General features: G+C 30.0%; 1 protein-coding gene across 1 annotated transcript in view; it reads left to right on the top strand.

Moving 5' to 3' along the window:
• Window positions 1-27,823, top strand: part of LOC144448303 (SCY1-like protein 2) — a 153,696-nt gene that overhangs the window by 94,770 nt on the left and 31,103 nt on the right. The window contains exons 8-11 of the mRNA XM_078138490.1: window positions 5-130; window positions 2,672-2,848; window positions 5,040-5,162; window positions 13,818-13,931. Coding sequence (XP_077994616.1) covers window positions 5-130; window positions 2,672-2,848; window positions 5,040-5,162; window positions 13,818-13,931 — 540 coding nt within the window. The remainder of the gene's footprint in view (window positions 1-4; window positions 131-2,671; window positions 2,849-5,039; window positions 5,163-13,817; window positions 13,932-27,823) is intronic.

A 27,823-nucleotide genomic window follows, 5' to 3' on the forward strand; every position in this document is an offset into this window, starting at 1 on the left:
GTAGATCACTTTCTTTGATGATGTTGGAGCCAAGACATTAGAATACTTAGATTCATTATTTCAGTGGGATAATTTACAAAAGTCACAATTCTTTAAAGGTCTACCAAAAGTTATCAGTAAACTACCCAAGGTAAATTATCTATACAGCTTTACAGGATGTGTGAATAGTATTGAGGAAATGAGATGAGGTGAGATGGAATGAGATGAGGTAAGGTGAGATGAGATGTGAGGTGGGATTAGGTGAGGTGAGATGAGATGAAATGAGATGAGATGAGATGAGATGGGGGAGATGAGATGAGGTGAGATGGGATAAGGTGAGATGAGGTGAGGTGATGAGAAGAGATGAGATGAGATGCGATGAGATGGGATGGGATGAGATGAGATGAGATGAGATGAGATGGGATGGGATGGGATGGGGTGAGATGAGGTGAGATGAGATGAGATGAGATTAGAGAGGTGAGATGAGATGACATGAGATGAGATGAGATGAGATGAGACGAAACGAGACGAGACAAGATGAGATGAGATGAGAGAGGTGATGTGAGATGAGGTGAGGTGAGATGAGATGAGATGAGATGAGATGAGATGAGATGGGGTGAGATGAGATGAGATTAGAGAGGTGAGGTGAGATGAAGTGAGGTGAGATGAGATGAGGTGAGGTGAGATGAGATGAGATGGGGTGAGATGAGGTAAGATGAGATGAGATGGGGTGAGATTAGGTAAGGTGAGGTGAGGTGAGATGAGATGAGATGAGATGAGATGAGATGAGGTGAGATGAGATGAGATGGGGGAGATGAGGTGAGATGGGGTGAGGTGAGGTGAGGTGAGATGAGATGAGATGGGGTGAGATGAGATGAGATGAGATGAGATGAGATGGGGTGAGATGAGGTGAGATGAGATGAGATTAGAGAGGTGAGGTGAGATGAAGTGAGGTGAGATGAGATGAGATGAGGTAAGATGAGATGAGATGGGGTGAGATGAGGTAAGGTAAGGTGAGGTGAGGTGAGGTGAGGTGAGATGAGATGAGATGGGATGGGATGAGATGAGGTGAGATGAGATGAGATGAGATGAGATGAGATGGGGTGAGATGAGGTAAGGTATGGTGAGGTGAGGTGAGATGAGATGAGATGGGGGAGATGAGGTGAGATGGGGTGAGATGTGATGAGGTGAGGTGAGATGAGATGAGATGAGATGGGGTGAGATGAAGTGAGATGAGATGAGATTAGAGAGGTGAGGTGAGATGAAGTGAGGTGAGATGAGATGAGATGAGGTAAGATGAGATGAGATGGGGTGAGATGAAGTGAGATGAGATGAGATTAGAGAGGTGAGGTGAGATGAGATGAGATGAGATGAGATGAGATGAGGTAAGATGAGATGAGATGGGGTGAGATGAGGTAAGGTAAGGTGAGGTGAGGTGAGGTGAGATGAGATGAGATGGGGTGAGATGAGGTAAGGTAAGGTAAGGTGAGGTGAGATGAGATGAGATGAGAGGAGATGAGATGGGATGAGATGAGATGAGATGAGATGAGATGGGATGAGATGGGATGAGATGAGATGAGATGAGATGAGATGGGGGAGATGAGGTGAGATGGGGTGAGATGAGATGAGGTGAGATGAGATGAGATGAGATGAGATGAGATGGGGGAGATGAGATGAGATGGGGTGAGATGTGATGAGGTGAGGTGAGATGAGATGAGATGAGATGAGATGAGATGAGATGAGATGGGGTGAGATGAGATGAGATGAGATGAGATGGGGTGAGATGAGGTGAGATTAGACAGGTGAGGTGAGATGAGATGAGATGAGGTAAGATGAGATGAGATGGGGTGAGATGAGGTAAGGTAAGGTGAGGTGAGATGAGATGAGATGAGGTGAGATGAGATGAGATGAGATGAGATGAGGTGAGATGAGATGAGATGGGGTGAGATGAGGTAAGGTATGGTGAGGTGAGGTGAGGTGAGGTGAGATGAGATGAGGTAAGGTAAGGTGAGGTGAGGTGAGATGAGATGAGATGAGATGAGATGAGATGAGATGGGGGTAGATGAGATGAGATGAGATGAGGTAAGGTAAGGTGAGGTGAGGTGAGGTGAAGTGAGATAAGATAAGATGAGATGAAATGAAATAAAATGAGATATCAAGTTCAGTGAGACTGTTCACAAGATTTAAAGGGCAACAGAAGTCTGCCAGTGTTTTACAGTATAGTGAAGGATCTATGCAAGGTTTACTAGCATGTGATCAATTAATTAATTATGTTAATCAATACAACATTTAGTAATAGTCTAGCAGCTCGACCATAGGGCTTTTTTTATATGAGGTGACCAAAGGTGTAGATAGAAGGGAGCAGGTGTACTGTCATCCTTGGCTTTTGTTTAGCAACCTTGTGAGTGCAGATCTAAGGTCTTGTTACCAGACTACTTCAGTAATAGCCAGGTAGAGAAGTCTCAACTATAGATACAAATTATAAAATCTGCTCTGAGAGTACAGACTAAAATTTATGATATTACAATTGTGTCTATATGTCTATGGTGGCATATGCTAATTTTATAATTCTATGCTTGTTAACAATTAATTATCTAAAGTAGAATTCAATTTGACTGACAATGATGCTCTGAGTTTTTTTTTATGATCATACTATAGTAATTAAGATGTACATTACCTTGTTTTCTTTCAGAGAGTTGTCCAGCAAAGAGTGTTACCGTGTTTATTTAAGGAATTCTATAATGCTGACATGATACCATTTGTACTTCCTAATGTATTAATTATAGCAGAAGACTACACAGATAAGAAGTATTGTCAATTAATTCTTCCACATTTAAAACCAGTCTTTAAATTACAAGAACCAATACAGGTAAGTATTAGAACGTGACAAGAAATCACTAACTTTGGGTTCATAATTTCAAATAAAAATTTCAACCCACAGTCATTGTGTCAAAACAATTTTTGGAAGCAAATTTAAATTGACTTGCCCACATCAAGTTTTCAGCTGTATCACTGCAACTCATTTGACATGTCTCATTCTACTACATCCTGACTTTGCTGACAAGACATTCAGTGAAAAACTTGGGACTTGCTTCAAAAAATGTTTTTGACTCTGTGAGAAGTTTTCATTTGTAAGTAACACAATCTGACATACATATGCCACAGTAATATAACTGACTAGGTGTGCTGTTCACTTGGTTCAATAAATATTTTAAATTTATTGATAAATAACCATGCGTGTGAGTGAGAGAGAGACATTTGTACATGAAGTACTGTGTTTAAGGCTATAATCTTCATTACTCAGAGTGAATTCATAAAAATTGGTGATGGGATAATCACTACTGTACAGCAACTCAGTAATGTGTTGATCTGATCACCATTGTACATCAATTAGTAATGTGTTGATGTGACCACCACTGTACATCAATTAGTAATGTGTTGATGTGACCACCACTTTACAATAACTTAGTAATGTGTTGATGTGATCACCACTGTACAATAACTTAGTAATGTGTTGATGTGATCACCACTGTACAGCAACTTAGTAATGTGTTGATGTGATCACCACTGTACATCAATTAGTAATGTGTTGATGTGACCACCACTGTACAGCAACTCAGTAATGTGTTGATGTGATCACCACTGTACAGTAACTTAGTAATATGTTGATGGGATCACCACTGTACAGCAACTTAGTAATGTGTTGATGTGATCACCACTGTACAATAACTTAGTAATGTGTTGATGTGATCACCACTGTACAATAACTTAGTAATGTGTTGATGTGATCACCACTGTACAGCAACTTAGTAATGTGTTGATGTGATAACCACTATACAGCAACTTAGTAATGTGTTGATGTGATCACCACTGTACAGCAATTTAGTAATGTGTTGATGTGATCACCACTGTACAGTAACTTAGTAATGTGTTGATGTGATCACCACTTTACAATAACTTAGTAATGTGTTGATGTGATCACCACTGTACAGCAATTTAGTAATGTGTTGATGTGATCACCACTATACAGCAACTTAGTAATGTGTTGATGTGATCACCACTTTACAATAACTTAGTAATGTGTTGATGTGATCACCACTGTACAATAACTTAGTAATGTGTTGATGTGATCACCACTGTACAGCAACTTAGTAATGTGTTGATGTGATCACCACTGTACAATAACTTAGTAATGTGTTGATGTGATCACCACTGTACAATAACTTAGTAATGTGTTGATGTGATCACCACTGTACAGCAACTTAGGAATGTGTTGATGTGATCACCACTGTACAGTAACTTAGTAATGTGTTGATGTGATCACCACTGTACAGCAACTTAGTAATGTGTTGATGTGATCACCACTGTACAGCAACTTAGTAATGTGTTGATGTGATCACCACTGTACAGCAATTTAGTAATGTGTTGATGTGATCACCACTGTACAATAACTTAGTAATGTGTTGATGTGATCACCACTGTACAGCAACTTAGTAATGTGTTGATGTGATCACCACTGTACAGTAACTTAGTAATGTGTTGATGTGATCACCACTGTACAGCAACTTAGTAATGTGTTGATGTGATCACCACTGTACAGTAACTTAGTAATATGTTGATGGGATCACCACTGTACAGTAACTTAGTAATGTGTTGATGGGATCACCACTGTACAGTAACTTAGTAATGTGTTGATGTGACCACCACTGTACAGCAACTTAGTAATGTGTTGATGTGATCACCACTGTACAGCAATTTAGTAATGAGTTGATGTGATCACCACTGTACAGCACCTAATGTTCTAATACAGAAGGGAAATATTTGCTGTCAAATTAAACAACACCCTTCTTACACACAAATCTGGTTACTGTAATTAAACCCAGCTTCATGTGTTCTAGCTAACCCAAACAGCAGTGGTCAGAGTCTAATGAATGGACTCCATGGCAACCAGAGTCTAATGAATGAACTCCATGGCAACCAAAGTCTAATGAATGAACTCCATGGCAACCAACTGTTCCCATGTACATTATATTTATAACTTTTTTGTATTCATTCTTCAGATTTTACTAATATTTTTGCAAAAGATGGATTTATTGCTATCGAAGACACCAGCAGATGATGTGAAGCATCATGTTTTACCCATGGTGTACAGGGCGTTAGAAACATCATCCCCACACATACAGGTATTTTAAAACATCACTACTACACATACAGGTATGTTAAAACAGCATTACTACACATACAGGTATGTTAAAACATCATTACTACACATACAGGTATGTTAAAACAGCATTACTACACATACAGATATGTTAAAACAGCATTACTACACATACAGGTATGTTAAAACATCATTACTACACATACAGGTATGTTAAAACATCATTACTACACATACAGGTATGTTAAAACATCATTACTACACATACAGGCATGTTAAAACAGCATTACTACACGTACAGGTATGTTAAAACATCATTACTACACGTACAGGTGTGTTAAAACATCATTACTACACGTACAGGTATGTTAAAACATCATTACTACACATACAGGTATGTTAAAACATCATTACTACACATACAGGTATGTTAAAACATCATTACTACACATACAGGTATGTTAAAACATCATTACTACACATACAGGTATGTTAAAACAGCATTACTACACATACAGGTATGTTAAAACAGCATTACTACACATACAGGTATGTCTGACAATAATCCCAATAAATTTAGATTTTTTGACAATAACTCCCATAAAGTTAGATTGTTTAACAATAACTCCCATAAAGTTAGATTGTTTAACAATAACCCCCATAAAGTTAGATTATTTAACAATAACTCCCATAAAGTTAGATTGTTTAACAATAACCCCCATAAAGTTAGATTATTTAACAATAACTCCCATAAAGTTAGATTGTTTAACAATAACTCCCATAAAGTTAGATTGTTTAACAATAACTCCCATAAAGTTAGATTATTTAACAATAACTCCCATAAAGTTAGATTGTTTAACAATAACTCCCATAAAGTTAGATTGTTTAACAATAACTCCCATAAAGTTAGATTGTTTAACAATAACTCTCATAAAGTTAGATTGTTTAACAATAACTCTCATAAAGTTAGATTATTTAACAATAACTCCCATAAAGTTAGATTGTTTGACAATAACCCCCATAAAGTTAGATTGTTTAAAAATAACTCTCATAAAGTTAGATTGTTTAACAATAACTCCCATAAAGTTAGATTGTTTAACAATAACTCCCATAAAGTTAGATTGTTTAACAATAACTCTCATAAAGTTAGATTGTTTGACAATAACTCTTATAAAGTTAGATTGTTTAACAATAACTCTCATAAAGTTAGATTGTTTGACAATAACTCCCATAAAGTTAGATTGTTTAACAATAACCCCCATAAAGTTAGATTGTTTAACAATAACCCCCATAAAGTTAGATTGTTTGACAATAACTCTTATAAAGTTAGATTGTTTAACAATAACTCTTATAAAGTTAGATTGTTTGACAATAACTCTTATAAGTTAGATTGTTTGACAATAACTCCCATAAAGTTAGATTGTTTGACAATAACTCCCATAAAGTTAGATTGTTTAACAATAACTCCCATAAAGTTAGATTGTTTGACAATAACTCTTATAAAGTTAGATTGTTTGACAATAACTCCCATAAAGTTAGATTGTTTAACAATAACTCTCATAAAGTTAGATTGTTTAACAATAACCCCCATAAAGTTAGATTGTTTGACAATAACTCCCATAAAGTTAGATTGTTTAACAATAACCCCCATAAAGTTAGATTGTTTAACAATAACTCTCATAAAGTTAGATTGTTTAACAATAACTTCCATAAAGTTAGATTGTTTGACAATAACTCTATAAAGTTAGATTGTTTAACAATAACTCTCATAAAGTTAGATTGTTTGACAATAACTCTTATAAAGTTAGATTGTTTAACAATAACTCCCATAAAGTTAGATTGTTTGACAATAACCCCCATAAAGTTAGATTGTTTGACAATAACTCTCATAAAGTTAGATTGTTTAACAATAACCCCCATAAAGTTAGATTGTTTGACAATAACCCCCATAAAGTTAGATTGTTTAACAATAACTCTCATAAAGTTAGATTGTTTAACAATAACTCCCATAAAGTTAGATTGTTTGACAATAACCCCCATAAAGTTAGATTGTTTAACAATAACCCCCATAAAGTTAGATTGTTTAACAATAACCCCCATAAAGTTATATTGTTTGACAATAACTCTCATAAAGTTAGATTGTTTAACAATAACCCCCATAAAATTAGATTGTTTGACAATAACCCCCATAAAGTTAGATTGTTTAACAATAACTCTCATAAAGTTAGATTGTTTAACAATAACTCCCATAAAGTTAGATTGTTTGACAATAACCCCCATAAAGTTAGATTGTTTAACAATAACCCCCATTAAGTTAGATTGTTTAACAATAACTCTTATAAAGTTAGATTGTTTAACAATAACTCTTATAAAGTTAGATTGTTTGACAATAACTCCCATAAAGTTAGATTGTTTAACAATAACCCCCATAAAGTTAGATTGTTTAACAATAACCCCCATAAAGTTAGATTGTTTGACAATAACTCTTATAAAGTTAGATTGTTTAACAATAACTCTTATAAAGTTAGATTGTTTAACAATAACTCTCATAAAGTTAGATTGATTGACAATAACCCCCATAAAGTTAGATTGTTTAACAATAACTCCCATAAAGTTAGATTGTTTAACAATAACTCCCATAAAGATAGATTGTTTAACAATAACTCCCATAAAGTTAGATTGTTTGACAATAACTCCCATAAAGTTAGATTGTTTGACAATAAGTCCCATAAAGTTAGATTGTTTAACAATAACTCCCATAAAGTTAGATTGTTTGACAATAACTCCCATAAAGTTAGATTGTTTAACAGTAACTCTCATAAAGTTAGATTGTTTAACAATAACTCCCATAAAGTTAGATTGTTTAACAATAACTCCCATAAAGTTAGATTGTTTAACAATAACTCCCATAAAGTTAGATTGTTTAACAATAACTCTTATAAAGTTAGATTGTTTAACAATAACTCCCATAAAGTTAGATTGTTTAACAATAACTCTCATAAAGTTAGATTGTTTGACAATAAGTCCCATAAAGTTAGATTGTTTGACAATAACTCCCATAAAGTTAGATTGTTTAACAATAACTCCCATAAAGTTAGATTGTTTAACAATAACTCTCATAAAGTTAGATTGTTTAACAATAACTCTCATAAAGTTAGATTGTTTAACAATAACTCCCATAAAGTTAGATTGTTTAACAATAACTCCCATAAAGTTAGATTGTTTAACAATAACTCCCATAAAGTTAGATTGTTTAACAATAACTCTCATAAAGTTAGATTATTTAAAAATAACTCCCATGAAGTTAGATTGTTTAACAATAACTCTATAAAGTTAGATTGTTTGACAATAACCCCCATAAAGTTAGATTGTTTGACAATAAGTCCCATAAAGTTAGATTGTTTGACAATAACTCCCATAAAGTTAGATTGTTTAACAATAACTCCCATAAAGTTAGATTGTTTAACAATAACTCTCATAAAGTTAGATTGTTTAACAATAACTCTCATAAAGTTAGATTGTTTAACAATAACTCCCATAAAGTTAGATTGTTTAACAATAACTCCCATAAAGTTAGATTGTTTAACAATAACTCCCATAAAGTTAGATTGTTTAACAATAACTCTCATAAAGTTAGATTATTTAAAAATAACTCCCATGAAGTTAGATTGTTTAACAATAACTCTATAAAGTTAGATTGTTTGACAATAACCCCCATAAAGTTAGATTGTTTAACAATAACTCTCATAAAGTTAGATTGTTTGACAATAACCCCCATAAAGTTAGATTGTTTAACAATAACTCTATAAAGTTAGATTGTTTGACAATAACTCCCATAAAGTTAGATTGTTTGACAATAACTCCCATAAAGTTAGATTGTTTAACAATAACTCTATAAAGTTAGATTGTTTGACAATAACTCTATAAAGTTAGATTGTTTAACAATAACTCTTATAAAGTTAGATTGTTTAACAATAACTCTCATAAAGTTAGATTGTTTAACAATAACTCCCATGAAGTTAGATTGTTTGACAATAACTCCCATAAAGTTAGATTGTTTAACAATAACTCCCATAAAGTTAGATTGTTTAACAATAACTCCCATGAAGTTAGATTGTTTAACAATAACTCTATAAAGTTAGATTGTTTGACAATAACTCTATAAAGTTAGATTGTTTAACAATAACTCTTATAAAGTTAGATTGTTTAACAATAACTCTCATAAAGTTAGATTGTTTAACAATAACTCCCATAAAGTTAGATTGTTTGACAATAACTCTATAAAGTTAGATTGTTTGACAATAACTCTATAAAGTTAGATTGTTTGACAATAACTCCCATAAAGTTAGATTATTTAACAATAACTCCCATAAAGTTAGATTGTTTGACAATAACCCCCATAAAGTTAGATTGTTTAACAATAACTCTTATAAAGTTAGATTGTTTAACAATAACTCTTATAAAGTTAGATTGTTTAACAATAACTCCCATAAAGTTAGATTGTTTAACAATAACTCTCATAAAGTTAGATTGTTTAACAATAACTCTATAAAGTTAGATTGTTTGACAATAACTCTATAAAGTTAGATTGTTTGACAATAACCCCCATAAAGTTAGATTGTTTAACAATAACTCCCATAAAGTTAGATTGTTTAACAATAACTCCCATAAAGTTAGATTGTTTAACAATAACTCTATAAAGTTAGATTGTTTAACAATAACTCTCATAAAGTTAGATTGTTTAACAATAACTCTCATAAAGTTAGATTGTTTAACAATAACTCTCATAAAGTTAGATTGTTTAACAATAACCCCCATAAAGTTAGATTGTTTGACAATAACTCTCATAAAGTTAGATTGTTTAACAATAACTCCCATAAAGTTAGATTGTTTAACAATAACTCCCATAAAGTTAGATTGTTTAAAAATAACTCCCATAAAGTTAGATTGTTTAACAATAACTCTATAAAGTTAGATTGTTTGACAATAACCCCCATAAAGTTAGATTGTTTAACAATAACTCTCATAAAGTTAGATTGTTTGACAATAACTCCCATAAAGTTAGATTGTTTGACAATAACTCCCATAAAGTTAGATTGTTTAACAATAACTCTCATAAAGTTAGATTGTTTAACAATAACTCCCATAAAGTTAGATTGTTTAACAATAACTCCCATAAAGTTAGATTGTTTAACAATAACTCTATAAAGTTAGATTGTTTGACAATAACTCCCATAAAGTTAGATTGTTTGACAATAACTCCCATAAAGTTAGATTGTTTAACAATAACTCCCATAAAGTTAGATTGTTTGACAATAACTCCCATAAAGTTAGATTGTTTAACAATAACTCCCATAAAGTTAGATTGTTTGACAATAACTCCCATAAAGTTAGATTGTTTAACAGTAACTCTTATAAAGTTAGATTGTTTAACAATAACCCCCATAAAGTTAGATTGTTTGACAATAACTCTCATAAAGTTAGATTGTTTAACAATAACTCCCATAAAGTTAGATTGTTTAACAATAACTCCCATAAAGTTAGATTGTTTAACAATAACTCCCATAAAGTTAGATTGTTTAACAATAACTCCCATAAAGTTAGATTGTTTAACAATAACTCCCATAAAGTTAGATTGTTTAACAATAACTCTCATAAAGTTAGATTGTTTAACAATAACTCTCATAAAGTTAGATTGTTTAACAATAACTCCCATAAAGTTAGATTGTTTAACAATAACTCCCATAAAGTTAGATTGTTTAACAATAACTCCCATAAAGTTAGATTGTTTAACAATAACTCTCATAAAGTTAGATTATTTAAAAATAACTCCCATGAAGTTAGATTGTTTAACAATAACTCTATAAAGTTAGATTGTTTGACAATAACCCCCATAAAGTTAGATTGTTTAACAATAACTCTCATAAAGTTAGATTGTTTGACAATAACCCCTATAAAGTTAGATTGTTTAACAATAACTCTATAAAGTTAGATTGTTTGACAATAACTCCCATAAAGTTAGATTGTTTGACAATAACTCCCATAAAGTTAGATTGTTTAACAATAACTCTATAAAGTTAGATTGTTTGACAATAACTCTATAAAGTTAGATTGTTTAACAATAACTCTTATAAAGTTAGATTGTTTAACAATAACTCTTATAAAGTTAGATTGTTTAACAATAACTCCCATGAAGTTAGATTGTTTGACAATAACTCCCATAAAGTTAGATTGTTTAACAATAACTCCCATAAAGTTAGATTGTTTAACAATAACTCCCATAAAGTTAGATTGTTTAACAATAACTCTATAAAGTTAGATTGTTTGACAATAACTCTATAAAGTTAGATTGTTTAACAATAACTCTTATAAAGTTAGATTGTTTAACAATAACTCTCATAAAGTTAGATTGTTTAACAATAACTCCCATAAAGTTAGATTGTTTGACAATAACTCTATAAAGTTAGATTGTTTGACAATAACTCTATAAAGTTAGATTGTTTGACAATAACTCCCATAAAGTTAGATTATTTAACAATAACTCCCATAAAGTTAGATTGTTTGACAATAACCCCCATAAAGTTAGATTGTTTAACAATAACTCTTATAAAATTAGATTGTTTAACAATAACTCTTATAAAGTTAGATTGTTTAACAATAACTCCCATAAAGTTAGATTGTTTAACAATAACTCTCATAAAGTTAGATTGTTTAACAATAACTCTATAAAGTTAGATTGTTTAACAATAACTCTATAAAGTTAGATTGTTTGACAATAACTCTATAAAGTTAGATTGTTTGACAATAACCCCCATAAAGTTAGATTGTTTAACAATAACTCCCATAAAGTTAGATTGTTTAACAATAACTCCCATAAAGTTAGATTGTTTAACAATAACTCTATAAAGTTAGATTGTTTAACAATAACTCTCATAAAGTTAGATTGTTTAACAATAACCCCCATAAAGTTAGATTGTTTGACAATAACTCTCATAAAGTTAGATTGTTTAACAATAACTCTCATAAAGTTAGATTGTTTAACAATAACCCCCATAAAGTTAGATTGTTTGACAATAACTCTCATAAAGTTAGATTGTTTAACAATAACTCCCATAAAGTTAGATTGTTTAACAATAACTCCCATAAAGTTAGATTGTTTAAAAATAACTCCCATAAAGTTAGATTGTTTAACAATAACTCTATAAAGTTAGATTGTTTGACAATAACCCCCATAAAGTTAGATTGTTTAACAATAACTCTCATAAAGTTAGATTGTTTGACAATAACTCCCATAAAGTTAGATTGTTTGACAATAACTCCCATAAAGTTAGATTGTTTAACAATAACTCTCATAAAGTTAGATTGTTTAACAATAACTCCCATAAAGTTAGATTGTTTAACAATAACTCCCATAAAGTTAGATTGTTTAACAATAACTCCCATAAAGTTAGATTGTTTGACAATAACTCCCATAAAGTTAGATTGTTTGACAATAACTCCCATAAAGTTAGATTGTTTAACAATAACTCCCATAAAGTTAGATTGTTTGACAATAACTCCCATAAAGTTAGATTGTTTAACAATAACTCCCATAAAGTTAGATTGTTTGACAATAACTCCCATAAAGTTAGATTGTTTAACAGTAACTCTTATAAAGTTAGATTGTTTAACAATAACCCCCATAAAGTTAGATTGTTTAACAATAACTCTCATAAAGTTAGATTGTTTAACAATAACCCCCATAAAGTTAGATTGTTTGACAATAACTCTCATAAAGTTAGATTGTTTAACAATAACTCCCATAAAGTTAGATTGTTTAACAATAACTCCCATAAAGTTAGATTGTTTAACAATAACTCCCATAAAGTTAGATTGTTTAACAATAACTCCCATAAAGTTAGATTGTTTAACAATAACTCCCATAAAGTTAGATTGTTTAACAATAACTCCCATAAAGTTAGATTGTTTAACAATAACTCCCATAAAGTTAGATTGTTTAACAATAACTCTCATAAAGTTAGATTGTTTAAAAATAACTCCCATAAAGTTAGATTGTTTAACAATAACTCTATAAAGTTAGATTGTTTGACAATAACCCCCATAAAGTTAGATTGTTTAACAATAACTCTCATAAAGTTAGATTGTTTGACAATAACTCCCATAAAGTTAGATTGTTTGACAATAACTCCCATAAAGTTAGATTGTTTAACAATAACTCTCATAAAGTTAGATTGTTTAACAATAACTCCCATAAAGTTAGATTGTTTAACAATAACTCCCATAAAGTTAGATTGTTTGACAATAACTCCCATAAAGTTAGATTGTTTGACAATAACTCCCATAAAGTTAGATTGTTTAACAATAACTCCCATAAAGTTAGATTGTTTAACAATAACTCTCATAAAGTTAGATTGTTTAACAATAACTCCCATAAAGTTAGATTGTTTAACAATAACCCCCATAAAGTTAGATTGTTTAACAATAACTCCCATAAAGTTAGATTGTTTAACAATAACTCCCATAAAGTTAGATTGTTTAACAATAACTCTTATAAAGTTAGATTGTTTCAGTATTTGTTTTTGACTCCAGTTTTAATGACTAGTTTCTAATACAACAAATCTTCCTAGTCTTTGAATTGAAAGTTATGAAATTCGCCATTTTGGTTTTTATTTTCCAGGAATTATGTTTGTCAATTATCCCAACGTTTGCTGGAATGATAGAGTATGCTGCAATGAAGCACTCTATTGTGCCAAGGATTAAAACACTGTGTCTACAAACTGATCTACTCTCAGTAAGTAGACTTATTACAATGAAACAGATTCAAACTAAAATTATGAATGATTGTGATAAATTACACAAGTGTGTAATAACAGTGCTTGTAGTTAAATTAGATAATCACCATGGCAGAAAGATAGTGTAAACACTACAGGTATCCACAAATATCACAACTTGTATTATGTAGTATATTCTGACAGTCTTCATATCTATTACAGTCTAGTATTGATATAGTATATTCTGACAGTCTTCATATCTATTACAGTCTAGTATTGATATAGTATATTCTGACAGTCTTCATATCTATTACAGTCTAGTATTGATATAGTATATTCTGACAGTCTTCATATCTATCACAGTCTAGTATTGATGTCATATATTCTGACCGTCTTCATATCTATTACAGTCTAGTATTGATGTAGTATATTCTGACAGTCTTCATATCTATTACAGTCTAGTATTGATGTAGTATATTCTGACAGTCTTCATATCTATTATAGTCTAGTATTGATGTAGTATATTCTCACAGTCTTCATATCTATTACAGTCTAGTATTGATGTCGTATATTCTGACCGTCTTCATATCTATTATAGTCTAGTATTGATGTAGTATATTCTGACAGTCTTCATATCTATTACATTCTAGTATTGATGTAGTATATTCTGACAGTCTTCATATCTATTATAGTCTAGTATTGATGTAGTATATTCTGACAGTCTTCATATCTATCACAGTCTAGTATTGATGTAGTATATTCTGACAGTCTTCATATCTATTACAGTCTAGTATTGATGTAGTATATTCTGACAGTCTTCATATCTATTACAGTCTAGTATTGATATAGTATATTCTGACAGTCTTCATATCTATTACAGTCTAGTATTGATGTAGTATATTCTGACAGTCTTCATATCTATTACAGTCTAGTATTGATGTAGTATATTCTGACAGTCTTCATATCTATTACAGTCTAGTATTGATGTAGTATATTCTGACAGTCTTCATATCTATCATAGTCTAGTATTGATATAGTATATTTTGACAGTCTTCATATCTATCACAGTCTAGTATTGATGTAGTATATTGTCACAGTCTTCATATCTATTACAGTCTAGTATTGATATAGTATATTCTGACAGTCTTCATATCTATTATAGTTTAGTATTGATGTAGTATATTCTGACAGTCTTCATATCTATCACAGTCTAGTATTGATGTAGTATATTCTGACAGTCTTCATATCTATTACAGTCTAGTATTGATATAGTATATTCTGACAGTCTTCATATCTATTACAGTCTAGTATTGATGTAGTATATTCTGACAGTCTTCATATCTATTATAGTCTAGTATTGATGTAGTATATTCTGACAGTCTTCATATCTATTACAGTCTAGTATTGATGTAGTATATTCTGACAGTCTTCATATCTATTACAGTCTAGTATTGATATAGTATATTCTGACAGTCTTCATATCTATTACAGTCTAGTATTGATGTAGTATATTCTGACAGTCTTCATATCTATCACAGTCTAGTATTGATATAGTATATTCTGACCGTCTTCATATCTATTACATTCTAGTATTGATGTAGTATATTCTGACAGTCTTCATATCTATTATAGTCTAGTATTGATGTAGTATATTCTGACAGTCTTCATATCTATTACATTCTAGTATTGATGTAGTATATTCTGACCGTCTTCATATCTATTATAGTCTAGTATTGATGTAGTATATTCTGACAGTCTTCATATCTATTACATTCTAGTATTGATATAGTATATTCTGACAGTCTTCATATCTATTACATTCTAGTATTGATGTAGTATATTCTGACAGTCTTCATATCTATTACATTCTAGTATTGATGTAGTATATTCTGACAGTCTTCATATCTATTACATTCTAATATTGATGTAGTATATTCTGACATTCTTCATATCTATTACATTCTAGTATTGATGTAGTATATTCTGACCGTCTTCATATCTATTATAGTCTAGTATTGATGTAGTATATTCTGACAGTCTTCATATCTATTACAGTCTAGTATTGATGTAGTATATTCTGACAGTCTTCATATCTATCACAGTCTAGTATTGATGTAGTATATTCTGACAGTCTTCATATCTATTATAGTCTAGTATTGATGTAGTATATTCTGACAGCCTTCATATCTATTACATTCTAGTATTGATGTAGTATATTCTGACAGTCTTCATATCTATCACAGTCTAGTATTGATGTAGTATATTCTGACAGTCTTCATATCTATTACAGTCTAGTATTGATGTAGTATATTCTGACAGTCTTCATATCTATTACATTCTAGTATTGATGTAGTATATTCTGACAGTCTTCATATCTATCACAGTCTAGTATTGATGTAGTATATTCTGACAGTCTTCATATCTATTATAGTCTAGTATTGATGTAGTATATTCTGACAGTCTTCATATCTATTATAGTCTAGTATTGATATAGTATATTCTGACAGTCTTCATATCTATCACAGTCTAGTATTTATGTAGTATATTCTGACAGTCTTCATATCTATCACAGTCTAGTATTGATATAGTATATTCTAACAGTCTTCATATCTATTATAGTCTAGTATTGATATAGTATATTCTAACAGTCTTCATATCTATCACAGTCTAGTATTGATATAGTATATTCTGACAGTCTTCATATCTATTATAGTCTAGTATTGATATAGTATATTCTAACAGTCTTCATATCTATTATAGTCTAGTATTGATGTAGTATATTCTGACAGTCTTCATATCTATTACATTCTAGTATTGATGTAGTATATTCTGACAGTCTTCATATCTATCACAGTCTAGTATTGATGTAGTATATTCTGACAGTCTTCATATCTATTATAGTCTAGTATTGATATAGTATATTCTGACAGTCTTCATATCTATTATAGTCTAGTATTGATGTAGTATATTCTGACAGTCTTCATATCTATTACAGTCTAGTATTGATGTAGTATATTCTAACAGTCTTCATATCTATTATAGTCTAGTATTGATGTAGTATATTCTGACAGTCTTCATATCTATTATAGTCTAGTATTGATGTAGTATATTGTCACAGTCTTCATATCTATTACAGTCTAGTATTGATGTAGTATATTCTGACAGTCTTCATATCTATCACAGTCTAGTATTGATGTAGTATATTCTGACAGTCTTCATATCTATTATAGTCTAGTATTGATGTAGTATATTCTGACAGTCTTCATATCTATTATAGTCTAGTATTGATGTAGTATATTCTGACAGTCTTCATATCTATTACATTCTAGTATTGATGTAGTATATTCTGACAGTCTTCATATCTATCACAGTCTAGTATTGATGTAGTATATTCTAACAGTCTTCATATCTATTATAGTCTAGTATTGATATAGTATATTCTAACAGTCTTCATATCTATTATAGTCTAGTATTGATGTAGTATATTCTGACAGTCTTCATATCTATTATAGTCTAGTATTGATGTAGTATATTCTGACAGTCTTCATATCTATCACAGTCTAGTATTGATGTAGTATATTCTGACAGTCTTCATATCTATTATAGTCTAGTATTGATGTAGTATATTCTAACAGTCTTCATATCTATTATAGTCTAGTATTGATATAGTATATTCTAACAGTCTTCATATCTATTATAGTCTAGTATTGATATAGTATATTCTGACAGTCTTCATATCTATCACAGTCTAGTATTGATGTCATATATTCTGACAGTCTTCATATCTATTATAGTCTAGTATTGATGTAGTATATTCTAACAGTCTTCATATCTATTATAGTCTAGTATTGATATAGTATATTCTAACAGTCTTCATATCTATTATAGTCTAGTATTGATATAGTATATTCTGACAGTCTTCATATCTATCACAGTCTAGTATTGATGTAGTATATTCTGACAGTCTTCATATCTATTATAGTCTAGTATTGATGTAGTATATTCTAACAGTCTTCATATCTATTACAGTCTAGTATTGATATAGTATATTCTGACAGTCTTCATATCTATTATAGTTTAGTATTGATGTAGTATATTCTGACAGTCTTCATATCTATTATAGTCTAGTATTGATGTAGTATATTCTGACAGTCTTCATATCTATCACAGTCTAGTATTGATATAGTATATTCTGACAGTCTTCATATCTATCACAGTCTAGTATTGATGTAGTATATTCTGACAGTCTTCATATCTATTATAGTCTAGTATTGATGTAGTATATTCTGACAGTCTTCATATCTATCACAGTCTAGTATTGATGTAGTATATTCTGACAGTCTTCATATCTATCACAGTCTAGTATTGATATAGTATATTCTGACAGTCTTCATATCTATCACAGTCTAGTATTGATGTAGTATATTCTAACAGTCTTCATATCTATTATAGTCTAGTATTGATATAGTATATTCTGACAGTCTTCATATCTATCACAGTCTAGTATTGATGTAGTATATTCTGACAGTCTTCATATCTATCACAGTCTAGTATTGATGTAGTATATTCTGACAGTCTTCATATCTATCACAGTCTAGTATTGATGTAGTATATTCTGACCGTCTTCATATCTATTATAGTTTAGTATTGATATAGTATATTCTGACAGTCTTCATATCTATTATAGTCTAGTATTGATGTAGTATATTCTGACAGTCTTCATATCTATTACATTCTAGTATTGATGTAGTATATTCTGACAGTCTTCATATCTATTATAGTCTAGTATTGATGTAGTATATTCTAACAGTCTTCATATCTATTATAGTCTAGTATTGATGTAGTATATTCTGACAGTCTTCATATCTATTATAGTTTAGTATTGATGTAGTATATTCTGACAGTCTTCATATCTATTATAGTCTAGTATTGATGTAGTATATTCTGACAGTCTTCATATCTATCACAGTCTAGTATTGATATAGTATATTCTAACAGTCTTCATATCTATCATAGTCTAGTATTGATATAGTATATTCTGACAGTCTTCATATCTATCACAGTCTAGTATTGATGTAGTATATTGTCACAGTCTTCATATCTATTACAGTCTAGTATTGATGTAGTATATTCTGACAGTCTTCATATCTATTATAGTCTAGTATTGATATAGTATATTCTGACAGTCTTCATATCTATCACAGTCTAGTATTGATGTAGTATATTGTCACAGTCTTCATATCTATTACAGTCTAGTATTGATGTAGTATATTCTGACAGTCTTCATATCTATCATAGTCTAGTATTGATATAGTATATTTTGACAGTCTTCATATCTATCACAGTCTAGTATTGATGTAGTATATTGTCACAGTCTTCATATCTATTACAGTCTAGTATTGATGTAGTATATTCTGACAGTCTTCATATCTATTACAGTCTAGTATTGATATAGTATATTCTGACAGTCTTCATATCTATTATAGTCTAGAATTGATGTAGTATATTCTGACAGTCTTCATATCTATCATAGTCTAGTATTGATATAGTATATTCTGACAGTCTTCATATCTATTACAGTCTAGTATTGATGTAGTATATTCTGACAGTCTTCATATCTATCACAGTCTAGTATTGATGTAGTATATTCTGACAGTCTTCATATCTATTATAGTCTAGTATTGATGTAGTATATTCTGACAGTCTTCATATCTATTACAGTCTAGTATTGATATAGTATATTCTGACAGTCTTCATATCTATTATAGTTTAGTATTGATGTAGTATATTCTGACAGTCTTCATATCTATTACAGTCTAGTATTGATGTAGTATATTCTGACAGTCTTCATATCTATTACAGTCTAGTATTGATGTAGTATGTTCTGACAGTCTTCATATCTATCACAGTCTAGTATTGATGTAGTATATTCTGACAGTCTTCATATCTATTACAGTCTAGTATTGATGTAGTATATTCTGACAGTCTTCATATCTATTATAGTCTAGTATTGATATAGTATATTCTGACAGTCTTCATATCTATCACAGTCTAGTATTGATATAGTATATTCTGACAGTCTTCATATCTATCACAGTCTAGTATTGATATAGTATATTCTGACAGTCTTCATATCTATTATAGTTTAGTATTGATGTAGTATATTCTGACAGTCTTCATATCTATCACAGTCTAGTATTGATATAGTATATTCTGACAGTCTTCATATCTTTTACAGTCTAGTATTGATGTAGTATATTCTGACAGTCTTCATATCTATCACCGTCTAGTATTCATGTAGTATATTCTGACAGTCTTCATATCTATCACAGTCTAGTATTGATATAGTATATTCTGACAGTCTTCATATCTATTACAGTCTAGTATTGATGTAGTATATTCTGACAGTCTTCATATCTATTATAGTCTAGTATTGATGTAGTATATTCTGACCGTCTTCATATCTATTACAGTCTAGTATTGATGTAGTATATTCTGACAGTCTTCATATCTATTATAGTCTAGTATTGATGTAGTATATTCTGACAGTCTTCATATCTATTACAGTCTAGTATTGATATAGTATATTCTGACAGTCTTCATATCTATTATAGTCTAGTATTGATATAGTATATTCTGACAGTCTTCATATCTATCATAGTCTAGTATTGATGTAGTATATTCTGACAGTCTTCATATTTATTATAGTCTAGTATTGATGTAGTATATTCTGACAGTCTTCATATCTATCATAGTCTAGTATTGATATAGTATATTCTGACCGTCTTCATATTTATTATAGTCTAGTATTGATGTAGTATATTCTGACAGTCTTCATATCTATCACAGTCTAGTATTGATGTAGTATATTCTGACAGTCTTCATATCTATCACAGTCTAGTATTGATGTAGTATATTCTGACAGTCTTCATATCTATCACAGTCTAGTATTGATGTAGTATATTCTGACAGTCTTCATATCTATTACATTCTAGTATTGATGTAGTATATTCTGACCGTCTTCATATCTATTATAGTCTAGTATTGATGTAGTATATTCTGACAGTCTTCATATCTATTACATTCTAGTATTGATGTAGTATATTCTGACAGTCTTCATATCTATCACAGTCTAGTATTGATATAGTATATTCTGACCGTCTTCATATCTATCACAGTCTAGTATTGATGTAGTATATTCTGACAGTCTTCATATCTATTATAGTCTAGTATTGATGTAGTATATTCTGACAGTCTTCATATCTATTACAGTCTAGTATTGATATAGTATATTCTGACAGTCTTCATATCTATCACAGTCTACAAGTATTGATGTAGTATATTCTGACAGTCTTCATATCTATTACATTCTAGTATTGATGTAGTATATTCTGACCGTCTTCATATCTATTATAGTCTAGTATTGATGTAGTATATTCTGACAGTCTTCATATCTATTATAGTCTAGTATTGATGTAGTATATTCTGACAGTCTTCATATCTATCAAAGTCTAGTATTGATGTAGTATATTCTGACAGTCTTCATATCTATTACAGTCTAGTATTGATATAGTATATTCTGACAGTCTTCATATCTATTATAGTCTAGTATTGATGTAGTATATTCTGACAGTCTTCATATCTATCAAAGTCTAGTATTGATATAGTATATTCTGACAGTCTTCATATCTATTATAGTCTAGTATTGATGTAGTATATTCTGACAGTCTTCATATCTATTACAGTCTAGTATTGATATAGTATATTCTGACAGTCTTCATATCTATTACAGTCTAGTATTGATGTAGTATATTCTGACAGTCTTCATATCTATTATAGTCTAGTATTGATATAGTATATTCTGACAGTCTTCATATCTATCACAGTCTAGTATTGATATAGTATATTCTGACAGTCTTCATATCTATTATAGTCTAGTATTGATATAGTATATTCTGACAGTCTTCATATCTATCAAAGTCTAGTATTGATGTAGTATATTCTGACAGTCTTCATATCTATTACAGTCTAGTATTGATATAGTATATTCTGACAGTCTTCATATCTATTATAGTCTAGTATTGATGTAGTATATTCTGACAGTCTTCATATCTATCACAGTCTAGTATTGATATAGTATATTCTGACAGTCTTCATATCTATTACAGTCTAGTATTGATGTAGTATATTCTGACAGTCTTCATATCTATCACCGTCTAGTATTCATGTAGTATATTCTGACAGTCTTCATATCTATCACAGTCTAGTATTGATATAGTATATTCTGACAGTCTTCATATCTATTACAGTCTAGTATTGATGTAGTATATTCTGACAGTCTTCATATCTATTATAGTCTAGTATTGATGTAGTATATTCTGACAGTCTTCATATCTATTATAGTCTAGTATTGATGTAGTATATTCTGACAGTCTTCATATCTATTACAGTCTAGTATTGATATAGTATATTCTGACAGTCTTCATATCTATCACAGTCTAGTATTGATGTAGTATATTCTGACAGTCTTCATATCTATTATAGTCTAGTATTGATGTAGTATATTCTGACAGTCTTCATATCTATTATAGTCTAGTATTGATATAGTATATTCTGACAGTCTTCATATCTATTATAGTCTAGTATTGATATAGTATATTCTGACAGTCTTCATATCTATCATAGTCTAGTATTGATGTAGTATATTCTGACAGTTCATATTTATTATAGTCTAGTATTGATGTAGTATATTCTGACAGTCTTCATATCTATCATAGTCTAGTATTGATATAGTATATTCTGACCGTCTTCATATTTATTATAGTCTAGTATTGATGTAGTATATTCTGACAGTCTTCATATCTATCACAGTCTAGTATTGATGTAGTATATTCTGACAGTCTTCATATCTATCACAATCTAGTATTGATGTAGTATATTCTGACAGTCTTCATATCTATCACAGTCTAGTATTGATGTAGTATATTCTGACAGTCTTCATATCTATTACATTCTAGTATTGATGTAGTATATTCTGACCGTCTTCATATCTATTATAGTCTAGTATTGATGTAGTATATTCTGACAGTCTTCATATCTATTACATTCTAGTATTGATGTAGTATATTCTGACAGTCTTCATATCTATCACAGTCTAGTATTGATATAGTATATTCTGACCGTCTTCATATCTATCACAGTCTAGTATTGATGTAGTATATTCTGACAGTCTTCATATCTATTATAGTCTAGTATTGATGTAGTATATTCTGACAGTCTTCATATCTATTACAGTCTAGTATTGATATAGTATATTCTGACAGTCTTCATATCTATCACAGTCTACAAGTATTGATGTAGTATATTCTGACAGTCTTCATATCTATTACATTCTAGTATTGATGTAGTATATTCTGACCGTCTTCATATCTATTATAGTCTAGTATTGATGTAGTATATTCTGACAGTCTTCATATCTATTATAGTCTAGTATTGATGTAGTATATTCTGACAGTCTTCATATCTATCAAAGTCTAGTATTGATGTAGTATATTCTGACAGTCTTCATATCTATTACAGTCTAGTATTGATATAGTATATTCTGACAGTCTTCATATCTATTATAGTCTAGTATTGATGTAGTATATTCTGACAGTCTTCATATCTATCAAAGTCTAGTATTGATATAGTATATTCTGACAGTCTTCATATCTATTATAGTCTAGTATTGATGTAGTATATTCTGACAGTCTTCATATCTATTATAGTCTAGTATTGATATAGTATATTCTGACAGTCTTCATATCTATCACAGTCTAGTATTGATATAGTATATTCTGACAGTCTTCATATCTATTATAGTCTAGTATTGATATAGTATATTCTGACAGTCTTCATATCTATCAAAGTCTAGTATTGATGTAGTATATTCTGACAGTCTTCATATCTATTACAGTCTAGTATTGATATAGTATATTCTGACAGTCTTCATATCTATTATAGTCTAGTATTGATGTAGTATATTCTGACAGTCTTCATATCTATCACAGTCTAGTATTGATATAGTATATTCTGACAGTCTTCATATCTATTACAGTCTAGTATTGATATAGTATATTCTGACAGTCTTCATATCTATTATAGTCTAGTATTGATGTAGTATATTCTGACAGTCTTCATATCTATCACAGTCTAGTATTGATATAGTATATTCTGACCGTCTTCATATCTATTACATTCTAGTATTGATGTAGTATATTCTGACAGTCTTCATATCTATTACAGTCTAGTATTGATGTAGTATATTCTGACAGTCTTCATATCTATTACATTCTAGTATTGATGTAGTATATTCTGACAGTCTTCATATCTATTATAGTCTAGTATTGATGTAGTATATTCTGACAGTCTTCATATCTATCACAGTCTAGTATTGATATAGTATATTCTGACAGTCTTCATATCTATTATAGTCTAGTATTGATGTATATTCTGACAGTCTTCATATCTATTATAGTCTAGTATTGATGTAGTATATTCTGACAGTCTTCATATCTATCACAGTCTAGTATTGATGTAGTATATTCTGACAGTCTTCATATCTATTACATTCTAGTATTGATGTAGTATATTCTGACCGTCTTCATATCTATTATAGTCTAGTATTGATGTAATATATTCTGACAGTCTTCATATCTATTACAGTCTAGTATTGATGTAGTATATTCTGACAGTCTTCATATCTATTACATTCTAGTATTGATGTAGTATATTCTGACAGTCTTCATATCTATTATAGTCTAGTATTGATATAGTATATTCTGACCGTCTTCATATCTATCACAGTCTAGTATTGATGTAGTATATTCTGACAGTCTTCATATCTATTATAGTCTAGTATTGATGTAGTATATTCTGACAGTCTTCATATCTATTATAGTCTAGTATTGATGTAGTATATTCTGACAGTCTTCATATCTATCACAGTCTAGTATTGATGTAGTATATTCTCACAGTCTTCATATCTATTACAGTCTAGTATTGATATAGTATATTCTGACCGTCTTCATATCTATTACATTCTAGTATTGATGTAGTATATTCTGACAGTCTTCATATCTATTATAGTCTAGTATTGATGTAGTATATTCTGACAGTCTTCATATCTATTATAGTCTAGTATTGATATAGTATATTCTGACAGTCTTCATATCTATTACATTCTAGTATTGATGTAGTATATTCTGACAGTCTTCATATCTATTATAGTCTAGTATTGATATAGTATATTCTGACCGTCTTCATATCTATTACATTCTAGTATTGATGTAGTATATTCTGACAGTCTTCATATCTATTATAGTCTAGTATTGATGTAGTATATTCTGACAGTCTTCATATCTATTATAGTCTAGTATTGATATAGTATATTCTGACAGTCTTCATATCTATTACATTCTAGTATTGATGTAGTATATTCTGACAGTCTTCATATCTATTATAGTCTAGTATTGATGTAGTATATTCTGACAGTCTTCATATCTATTACAGTCTAGTATTGATATAGTATATTCTGACAGTCTTCATATCTATTATAGTCTAGTATTGATGTAGTATATTCTGACAGTCTTCATATCTATCACATTCTAGTATTGATATAGTATATTCTGACAGTCTTCATATCTATCACAGTCTAGTATTGATATAGTATATTCTGACAGTCTTCATATCTATTACAGTCTAGTATTGATGTAGTATATTCTGACAGTCTTCATATCTATTATAGTCTAGTATTGATATAGTATATTCTGACAGTCTTCATATCTATTATAGTCTAGTATTGATGTAGTATATTCTGACAGTCTTCATATCTATCACAGTCTAGTATTGATGTAGTATATTCTGACAGTCTTCATATCTATTATAGTCTAGTATTGATGTAGTATATTCTGACAGTCTTCATATCTATTACATTCTAGTATTGATATAGTATATTCTGACAGTCTTCATATCTATCACAGTCTAGTATTGATGTAGTATATTCTGACAGTCTTCATATCTATCACAGTCTAGTATTGATATAGTATATTCTGACAGTCTTCATATCTATTATAGTCTAGTATTGATGTAGTATATTCTGACAGTCTTCATATCTATTACAGTCTAGTATTGATATAGTATATTCTGACAGTCTTCATATCTATTACATTCTAGTATTGATGTAGTATATTCTGACAGTCTTCATATCTATCACAGTCTACAAGTATTGATGTATTATATTCTGACAGTCTTCATATCTATTACATTCTAGTATTGATGTAGTATATTCTGACAGTCTTCATATCTATCACAGTCTAGTATTGATGTAGTATATTCTGACAGTCTTCATATCTATCACAGTCTAGTATTGATATAGTATATTCTAACAGTCTTCATATCTATTATAGTCTAGTATTGATGTAGTATATTCTGACAGTCTTCATATCTATTATAGTCTAGTATTGATGTAGTATATTCTGACAGTCTTCATATCTATTATAGTCTAGTATTGATGTAGTATATTCTGACAGTCTTCATATCTATTACATTCTAGTATTGATGTAGTATATTGTCACAGTCTTCATATCTATTACATTCTAGTATTGATGTAGTATATTGTCACAGTCTTCATATCTATTATAGTCTAGTATTGATATAGTATATTCTGACAGTCTTCATATCTATTATAGTCTAGTATTGATGTAGTATATTCTGACAGTCTTCATATCTATTACAGTCTAGTATTGATGTAGTATATTCTGACAGTCTTCATATCTATTACAGTCTAGTATTGATATAGTATATTCTGACAGTCTTCATATCTATTACAGTCTAGTATTGATGTAGTATATTCTGACAGTCTTCATATCTATTACAGTCTAGTATTGATGTAGTATATTCTAACAGTCTTCATATCTATTATAGTCTAGTATTGATGTAGTATATTCTGACAGTCTTCATATCTATTATAGTCTAGTATTGATGTAGTATATTCTGACAGTCTTCATATCTATCACAGTCTAGTATTGATATAGTATATTCTGACCGTCTTCATATCTATCACAGTCTAGTATTGATGTAATATATTCTGACTGTCTTCATATCTATCACAGTCTAGTATTGATATAGTATATTCTGACAGTCTTCATATCTATTATAGTTTAGTATTGATGTAGTATATTCTGACAGTCTTCATATCTATCACATTCTAGTATTGATGTAGTATATTCTGACCGTCTTAATATCTATTATAGTCTAGTATTGATGTAGTATATTCTGACAGTCTTCATATCTATCACAGTCTAGTATTGATATAGTATATTCTGACAGTCTTCATATCTATCACAGTCTAGTATTGATGTAGTATATTCTGACAGTCTTCATATCTATCACAGTCTAGTAGTGATTTTAAATACACAAAACAAGAATTCCCTGATAGTTTAAAATTACTAAAACGGAAGGGTGTATACCCTATAACTATATGGATTTCACCGAAAAATTCAATGACGTTAATCTTCTTCTTTCATATTGCTAGTTAACACTGCTCTACTTTCATATTGCTAGTTAACATTACTCTACTTTCATATTGCTAGTTAACATTACTCTACTTTCATATTGCTAGTTAACACTGCTCTACTTTGATATTGCTAGTTAACATTACTCTACTTTCATATTGCTAGTTAACACTACTCTACTTTCATATTGCTAATTAACATTACTTTACTTTCATATTGCTAGTTAACATTACTCTACTTTCATATTGCTAATTAACACTACTCTACTTTCATATTGCTAGTTAACATTACTCTACTTTCATATTGCTAATTAACACTACTCTACTTTCATATTGCTAGTTAACATTACTCTGCTTTCA

The sequence above is a fragment of the Glandiceps talaboti genome, chromosome 17 (assembly GCF_964340395.1).
Source record: "Glandiceps talaboti chromosome 17, keGlaTala1.1, whole genome shotgun sequence".
Taxonomy (NCBI): domain Eukaryota; kingdom Metazoa; phylum Hemichordata; class Enteropneusta; family Spengelidae; genus Glandiceps; species Glandiceps talaboti.